Consider the following 8,878-nt stretch of genomic DNA (forward strand, 5'->3'; position numbering starts at 1 on the left):
TTTTTTTTTTTTTTTTTTTTGGCAGTGCTGTGGACCCAGGGCCTCCCTCCTACTGGGCAGTTTGCTCTACCGCTGAGGCATATCCTCAGCCCCCATCAGTTACTTATGCTAGTGGCTCTACCACCACTCCAGCTTGATACCCAGGAAAAGATTCTCCAGCAACCCAGAGGCTCAGACCCACTTTCTCCTGCAAGGCAGAGGCCTTCTCCTGGAGGATGAGCCACAACACCATGCTCATGGCCCCTCACCCACCCACAGGTGGTGCTGGAACACCACCAGCCCACGCTTCTCCCTGACCCAACAGCCGCTCCTCTCTGAAAGCAGCCGACTCTTACCCCAGGAGAGAGTCTTCCAGCTGAGTGGATGCTTCTTGCATATTCTGAGCGAGAGCTGTCAGAGGGAGTTTTTTCTGGAAGAAAGAAAACAGCATGTTTTTTTCATTATTATTTGATGCCCCTGCTTAATGATCTGCTTCAGTCACTGGCCATTGATCTCTCCCTCCAGGCACACTGCATGAGTAAGAGGCAGCGGGCGCCAGCTCTGGTCTCACAGACCTCACTTGTGTCGTGTCACCTCTGTGCCTAAGTTAGGGGCCGTCCGTCAACCAAGCAGATATTCAACATCAAGTGGCTGGTGCATAGGGAGTACTTGTAAACATTAAGTAAAACATTAGCGGCTATTATTTCTTGTGGCTGCCATTACTATCACTAGTTAATCAAATGCACGTAGGTTGAGTAGCTCTCATCTTAAATGCCTGGGATGAAAAGCATTTGGGGTTTTGGAATATTGTGTAGACTTTCTGGTTGACATCCCTAATCCAAAAATCTAATATCTAAAATGCTATGAAATCTGCAACTTCAGATTACAGAGCATTTTGGATTTTGGATCAGGATGTTCAGTCTGTATTGTGCTCCATACCCAGCCCTTATTCTTCAAATGCTCATCACGAGTAATGCAATGAAATGGTCAATTTCAAAAATTTGTGCTATAACATTCTTAAACTGGGTCTTAATTTGGCTATAATCCTAAAATTTAGTGATAGTTATAGTTAAATATCTAAAAGTAAGCCAGATAAATATTCAAAACAAAGCGTGGAAATGTTTTTAAGCACAAAGCAAATCATTTTCCTATTAGTGGTTTGTTTTCTTAGCCAGCAATGACCACAGGAACACCTGACCTCTATAATGAAAAGAACTCAAAAACCCAGAAAGATTAAGGGGCACTTTGCAGTGGGGAGGGAGAGCCACACCTCTGTGACCATGGCCTGGGCCCAGTTCCTGAGCCCAGTCTTCACTGCTGGCTGGTGGCTTATCTCAGAACACTGGCAGGAGAGGCCAAGAAAGCAGCAGGTGGGCAGGGTGCAACACCACCACCTGCTGAGAGAAGGCGCTTCAACGTGCAGCACCACGGGTCACTGTACCTTCCAAGCAGAAAGGGCACTCGTGCCCAAGACACAGGGTCCATTCAGCACATCACTTGACTTCTGCCTCTGAAGGACTCCCTCTGATATACTTGTGCACACACCAGCTGGTGGCACAGAGGATAGCCCTGGAAGATTAGCCAAAAGACTGCTAATGCTGGTGACTCTGGAGGATAGCACAGTGTGCCTAGGGGACAGGGTGGCAGACACTTTGTTTTATGTTCTTTTGAATATTCTGTGGTCTGATTATGCAACTGCACAACATATTCAAAGTAATAAATTGAAATTTAAGAATAAATAACAATAAGGGCTGGTCAAGTGGTAGAGCGCTCGCCTAGCACGTGTGAGGCACTGGGTTTGATCCTCAGCACCACATAAAAATAAAATAAAGATACTGTATTCACCTAAAACTAAAAAATAAATATTTTTTAAAAAGAAAAAACAAATAACAATAAACATATCTACCCATCTCCCTTCCCTCCGAGTTATTTTCTAAAAAATAAACAATGGACTCCTTCTGCCCCATGAGGAGGCTGCTCTTGGCTCCCCAATCTTGAACTTGAAAGATATGAGAATAGTAGAGGACAATTCCTATGTTCTAGTTTTTCAAAAGGCGGTCAACTGTAAGATAAATGTAATAATAATAAAAAAATACACTTTCTCCAACTCTGGAACTCCATAAGTCTGTGGGGTTTTTTTCATAATTCAAGATGCCAGTCTGTAAGTAGTCTGTGGCTTCCATGCCCTGACCACAAAGCCACAGTCCTGCTTCCTGGAGTACATGAGTGAGGAGATTCTGCTGGACATGTACACTCGATAGCGAAGGTGTCACCCACCAACACTCAACTCCACAGAAGGCCTCAGGCTTCCTAGGGGTGAGTAACTACCACCAGGGAAGAACATAAAAGCTCTTAAGTCTCAATTTGTAAAATGTATGAACATTACATATAACAAAAATAATTCTAAGGGAAGCGGGGAATGGGAGTAGCAAAGACAGTGGAATGAATGGGACATCACTTTCCTATGTTCATATGTGAATACACGACCAGTGTGACTCCACATCACATATGACCATAAGAATAGGATCCTTATTAGAATAAGTGATACTCTGTGTATGTAGGATATGTCAAATACAGTCTCCTGCCATGTATATCTAAGAAGAACAAATAAAAGGAAAAAAAGAAAGAATTAATTAATTCAGGTCTCCGGTGACCCACAACATAAGCTGGACCATGTTAACGAAGGCTCAGGCAGAGAAAGCCACCAGCTCCACCCCTCTTCACTTGATCCCTGCCTCTTCACACTCAAGGGAGCTCCTGGCAGGGCTTTTGGGAGACCCCACTGAGTTTTCCAGAGACTGCTGTGACTTTCCTCTACTGCATGATCTCTGTGGTCACCATCCTCTCCCACCATTGTCATGGGGATTCCTCTTCCCTCCACTCTGAGCCCTGTCTTTGACCTTTGTTTCAGGATGAAAAGAGGAAAGCTAATGCAGTAGGTTTCAGAAATGAGGGCCAGGCATCTCTGCTCCTGCTTCCTGGAAATGCCCACCACTGCCAATAAGCTCCCCCTTTCCCAGCCCAGGCAGGACCTCCTCCAGGAAGCCTACCTGACTGCCCCTCCTCCTCTGGTGCCCACTCTTGGCCCCGATTACCCATTTGCATGTATCCACCCCCCAGGCTGTGAACACTTACATTTTACTCATCTCTCTAGAACTCATACATAGAAGATATTTGATAAATTATTTTTATACCTTTATTTTATTTATTTATTTTTATGTGGTGCTGAGGATCGAACCCAGGGCCTTGCATTTGCTAGGCGAGCACTCTACCACTGAGCCACAACCTCAGTCCCATTTATATATATATGTGTGTGTGTGTGTGTGTGTATATATTTTTTTTTGGTGCTGGGGATTGAACCCAGAACCTCGTACATGCGAGGCTAGCTCTACCAACTGAGCTATAACCCCAGCCATTTTGTTTATTTTTAATGAATGTATATGACAGTTGGGCAGCAACTCGAAGCAGACAATAGGAACAACAGGACATAAACTGTGAAGGATGGTGACATCTTTGGGGACTACAATGAGAGAAAAATGAGAATGAGAGAAAACGGGACAAAGGAGCTGATAAGGCAAAATGGGATCAGATTATAAAGGCTTAAGACATGCTACAGAGCATGGACTTTGTCCCAAGCAATGGGAACCACAGCACTGAGGGGCACTGGCCGCATGGAATTACTTCACCAGGCACTAGAGAACATTTAGCATCTTGATTCCCAGCCTCCAAATGCCAACAGTGTCCCCAGTCCTATGGCAATGCACACTGACTCAACACATTTCCAAATATACCCAGGGCTGTTTCTGGTCCCTAAGCTAAAGGCCCACTAAGCTAAAATTTGTTTTTAGGCAGAAGGATGACACATTTGATTTGTGTACTAGGCAACTGACTCTGGCGATCAGGTTGGAGACAGAATGGAAAGGAAGGAAATCAGAGGCAGGAAACAGCACAGGAGGTGACCCAACAGCCCCAGCAGTGGTTCATCAGGTCTTGCATCAGGGCAGAGGTAGGAGCAGAAGTGAGGAATCTAAAAGGTATCCACAGGGAGAATCAAGGGCCTGTGAGTCAGGCAGCGTGGAGGGTAGAGGTGGCATAAAAGGGAACATGCAGTAGCCCCACATTTGTATGTACTGACAGGCTCAAGAGCATCAACACATGGCGAAGAACTGGTTGTGTGTGCTAACAGAGTCTAGGGCTGTGATTTTCTGCTTGTTTGACAATGACTGAAAAGTAAACCCACTAGCTAGAACCCGCAAAAACAGAGGTGGGCCAAAGAATGTGACTTGGAGAGCAGGGAGAAGCACCTGAGAAGGCAACAGTAAATAGCTAGACACAGCAGCTGCTGAGGCAAGAGAACGAAGAGCAGCAGGCAGTGGGCGAGCATCGGGGCTGGCTCAGGGGCAGATGGGCAGCAAGCATTTCTGGACCACAGGCCATGTGCAAACGTCTTTTTTTTTTGGTGCCAGGGATTGAACTCAGGTACTAGACCACTGAGCAACACCCCCAGCCTTATTTTGTGTTTTATTTAGAGACAGGGTCTCCCTGAGTTGCTTAGTGCCTTGCTTTTGCTGAGGCTGGCTTTGAACTCAAGATCCTCCTGCCTCAGCCTCCCCAGCCACTGGGATTACAGTGTGCACCTCGCCAGCCAAACATCCACTCTTACCAGACAAAATTGCATAATTCTAACTATTGTGGAAGGGAGGGATAACCCTGGTGTCAAGGTGTGTTACAAATATCTGTAGGAAATACAAAAGAAGGGTGATAGATATCTGTATAACTGTTCTTCCTTTTGAGAAATCCAATGACAAAAGAGCAAATCCTAGCTTCCCAGTGAACTGTCACTTGAATGTGACCAAACTCATAAGGATAGTGCATGCTTGTAAGTCAGGAGCCTGAACACAAAGACAGAAGTGCTAGGTGAATACACACTGCTGGGTCTACTGGTGGCGCAGAGGTCCCGAATGCTCTGAACAAAGGCATGCAGCAGTGGACACCGGATAGCTCTCCCAGAGGCCACCCTTCCTCTCTGTGACAGTACCCTGGTTTTTCTTAGGGATTTTTTCAGCCTCAATAAAGCCTGTGAGCAGAAAGTAGACATAGCCCAGGCTCCAGGGCTGGCCCAACCAGTTTAGGTCAACCAGTGCCTCCCTCCCCTCAGCCAGCCTCACCCCTGCCTACGGTAACTAGGGAATGTGGCTTGACAAAGATCAATGCAATGGACAGGAATTTCTATCTGGCAATGGCGTGGGAAAAGGCACTTCCTTACTCCACCAAGAAAACTACTGGAAGAGTTTCTCTCTGCTTCTGGAACACACAAGAAGCAAGAAGCCCAGGAAGGTGCTGGTGCCAATTTGCAGCTGTGAGGTGCCTGTCTCAGATAAAACAGGTGTGAAGAAGGTGGGGGAGAAGCACGAGGCTGAGGTTTTGGTTGTATTAATTATTGAAATGAGAGGTGAGCCCACCTCAACCCCATTCTAATTTCTGGACTTCTCCTTTCTGAGTCATCTTAAGTAGCATTCAGATTTTTGCCATCAGGGATTCCCAACTGACATGTCCATTCTCTTATCAATGACAAATGGTTCAAATCCTTAAAGGCACTTGGAAGAGATTCAGGGGGAGCTGGGCTTTCAGCCTGGTGATGTCTTAAGCAAGAAAACAATGCTATGGCCAGGGAGCGTCACAGGACAAAGGGTGACAGAACATACCCATCCAAAGTCAACCTGCCAATGCTACCTGGGAAAAACCAGTCAGTCCAGGAGGAGATAAGCCCCAAAAGACAAGAAAGGTGCCTTGCTGTGGGTCACATCTGATACTTACGTGTCTTCTCTCGGCATCGGTGCCATGCTGGCCCTGGAAGCATGCCATGAGCCGCTTATGGGAATGGTGACACATTGACCGCACAGTGTCCAGGCGCCGCTCGATCTGACAAGGCAGAAACAAAGAGTTGTTTGCAAGGCCTGAAGACAAACTCACCTCCTTCCACCTGTCTGCATGGAGGCAGGAAAAGCATTCTGCAGTAAAATCCTGCAGCTCTTGGGTCTGGGTAGAACTGGCTCCCACTCGCCACTCCGGGATTCTCACTGTGGACATTCTGGGCTGGGCAGCTGCAGGTTGACAGGAGCCAACAGTGTGTTCGGCAGCACATTGGCCTCTGCCCATAGTACACCAGTAGCACCCACTCTCCAAATTGTGACTACCAAAAATGACTGCAGACATTGTGGGATATCTCCAAGAGGGTGAAACCACCCTGTTGAGAACCCTGACCCTCCTGTACTGAAGGCTTCGGAGGCCTCTGTCTGCAGGCTAAGGGGACAGTCCCAGTTCAACCTTACTGTCAGAACAAGTGGTGGCTGTCCATTCACCCGCTATGCACCAGCAAAGCCCTGAGTGCAACCAAGCAGAATTGCAAATGACCAGTCCAGGCCCAGACCGAGTGCCAAGTGGGAAAAGCTGTCACAGGGACAACCAGAGCCTGGTCTCCAGCACATGGCAATGGAGCCTTCCACACGCAGGACATCAGACTGACAAATGTTCCACCATTTAGACTCCTGATCAATGCTCAGAAAACTATTCCTTATTGGGTTTGGAGTGGGTTTTGTTTTGAATGAATCTCTAGAGCAGAATAGATGGCCAGCAGTAAGAACCATGACTTGGGGACCCACACATTGTGAGAAGCTTCCCAAAATACTACTGCTGGGAGATGGCTGTTTATGGCAAAGAGAGCGGCTTCTTACAGGAAGGAATGCCAGAAATGTGCACTCTGATGACTCACCAAGGAGCACAAGCCCTTGGGGATGCTTTCTATTTTAAAGAAAAATCAACAAATTCAAAGCAGAATACATCTTGACTGCCTCACAATATCTTACCCCATGAGATATTTTGTGCCTCTTTCTCAAAAGGTCCCCACAACACCAGCAGCTTTGCTTTCTGAGCCCCAATTACCAAGACCCAAGTCTCACAATGGCTTTCCTTAATTCCATTTTTATTTCAATTTCCACTAGAATGTCAACTCTGCAAATACAAGAACCCTGTCTGCTTTGTCCACTCATCTCCCAACCAGCGTCTGCACGCCGTCTGTCGCAGGATCAGAAGGCACTCGCTTGACATTTGTGAACAAACCGGAGGCAAATCTGCTGAGTCCCTGTGCCAGGTATTAGAAAAATAACAGTAAGTCAGTCCTGGCTTCTCCCTCCAGGGATCCAAGTTGCAGGGCAACTTCACACAAACAAAACAAGAGGCAGCCCTTAACCACACCTGTCATTCCAGCTCTCGGGAGGCTGAGGCAGGAGGCTGAGGCAGGAGGCAAATTCACAGCCAGGCTGGGCAACTTAGTGAGACCCTGACTCAAAATAAAAAATTTAAAAGGGCTGGGATCTGGTATGTAGCTCGGTGGTAGAGCATCCCTGGGTTCAATCCCCAAAACAAAAAAGGAAAAACAAAGGCTTCATATTATTCTAACAGAGATCTAAGAGAGAAGTAGGAAATCAAAGAGAAAACCGAGGGGCGTTTCGCCAGGCACACAAGCCGGCAACACGCACCTCTGTGGCTTGGTGTGGTGGTAAGAACAAGCAGTCACACTGCCTGGTCCGTGATCAGTACTTTCCACAACTCACTAACCCTCCTAACAACCCCACAGTGTGAAGACTGCCAAGACCCTGGTCGCAGAGGCGTTGAAACTGAGGGGAAGGTAAGAAAACCACGAGGACACAACGCCAGTGAGACACACCTGGGGCCGAACCCAGAACTCACGCTGGCTGCCACTCTCTACTCTCCACATTAAAAACAGCAGACCCCAGGGTGCGGAGACCTCTGTGGCAGTGGCGGCAGATGTGGACTCGGAACCTGTGTAGTAGGACAGGAGTTTCTAGAGACCGGCAACCCTTTCAGATGCCAGTGGCTGCCTGCACAAAGGGACAAGGATGAGGACTGTGCCGACCTGCAAGGTCCTCTGCCTGTCTCAGGACCTCAGGGTTCTAAGTGAGATGATGCATATGACTGATGTGGGATGTGAAGGGAAAATACCAATATGAAAACCTACTTTGGTTAACATTTAAATGGCCCAAACAGTATTTCTGAAAGTCTGAAAAATATTTTAAAACATGAAAAGAAAATCAACAAAGAAATAATGAGTATGATTCTTTAATAAGTCTTTACAAAATTCTATCCTCTAATTAAAAAAAAAAAAAAAGATTCTATCCTCAAACCAAAAAACCTTACAAACAAACAACAGGGGGAAAAAAAGAAGAAAAACCAACAAGTGGGGTGCAGTGGTGCATATCTGTACCCCCTGCAACTCAGGAAGCTGAGGCAAGAGTATCACAAGCTCCAGGCCAGCCTGGGCAACTTAGCAAGATCTTGTCTTCAAATAAAAAGGGCTGGGGATGCAGCTCAGGGGCAGAGCACAGGCCCTGGGTTCAATCCTGAGCACCAAAAAACAAAAAAAAAAATCAACTGGCCCTCTGTTTCCAAGGGTTCTGCATCCACTGATCCACCATGTATCAAAAATGTTTGAGAGCCAGGCACGGTGGAGCACACCGGTAATTCCAACAACTGAGAGGCTGAGGGCAGCCTCAGCAAGGCCTTAAGTTTTAGCTAAAGGTCTTTGTTTTAGCTAAAGTCGCCCTGACTCTAAATATAATACAAAATAAGGTCTGGGGATGTGGCTCAGTGTTTAAGTGTTCCAAGGTTCAATCCCCACTACCAAAAAAAAAAAAAAAGAGGGCTGGGGCCAAAGCTCAGTGGCAGAGCGCTTGCCTAGCATGCATGAGGCACTGGGTTCTATCCTTAGCACTGCATAAAAAACTAAACAAATAAAAGCATGCTGTCCATCTACAACTATAAAAAAATTTTTTTTAAAAGAGACAGACAGAGAGAGAGAGAGAGAGAGAGAACAAAATTC

The 8,878-nt window shown here is 46.6% G+C and overlaps 1 protein-coding gene across 9 annotated transcripts in view; it reads right to left on the reverse strand.

Moving 5' to 3' along the window:
• Nucleotides 1-7,213, reverse strand: part of Arhgap17 (Rho GTPase activating protein 17) — a 47,325-nt gene extending 40,112 nt beyond the window's left edge. For 2 of the 9 annotated variants that reach the window (XM_048789680.1, XM_015491182.2), the window contains exons 1-2: nucleotides 5,797-6,809; nucleotides 336-409 (exon numbers count right to left, since the gene is read on the reverse strand). In XM_048789680.1, the coding sequence (XP_048645637.1) occupies nucleotides 336-409; nucleotides 5,797-6,195 (473 nt within the window). In that variant the 5' untranslated portion in view covers nucleotides 6,196-6,809. Of the gene's footprint in view, nucleotides 1-335; nucleotides 410-5,792 lie in introns of all 9 variants that reach the window. The other 7 variants (XR_007342688.1, XM_015491181.2, XM_048789681.1 and 4 more) reach the window with 7 other exon arrangements.
• Nucleotides 7,214-8,878: the final 1,665 nt, after the last annotated feature.

This window comes from Marmota marmota, unplaced genomic scaffold, assembly GCF_001458135.2.
Source record: "Marmota marmota marmota unplaced genomic scaffold, marMar, whole genome shotgun sequence".
Classification (NCBI taxonomy): Eukaryota; Metazoa; Chordata; class Mammalia; order Rodentia; family Sciuridae; genus Marmota; species Marmota marmota.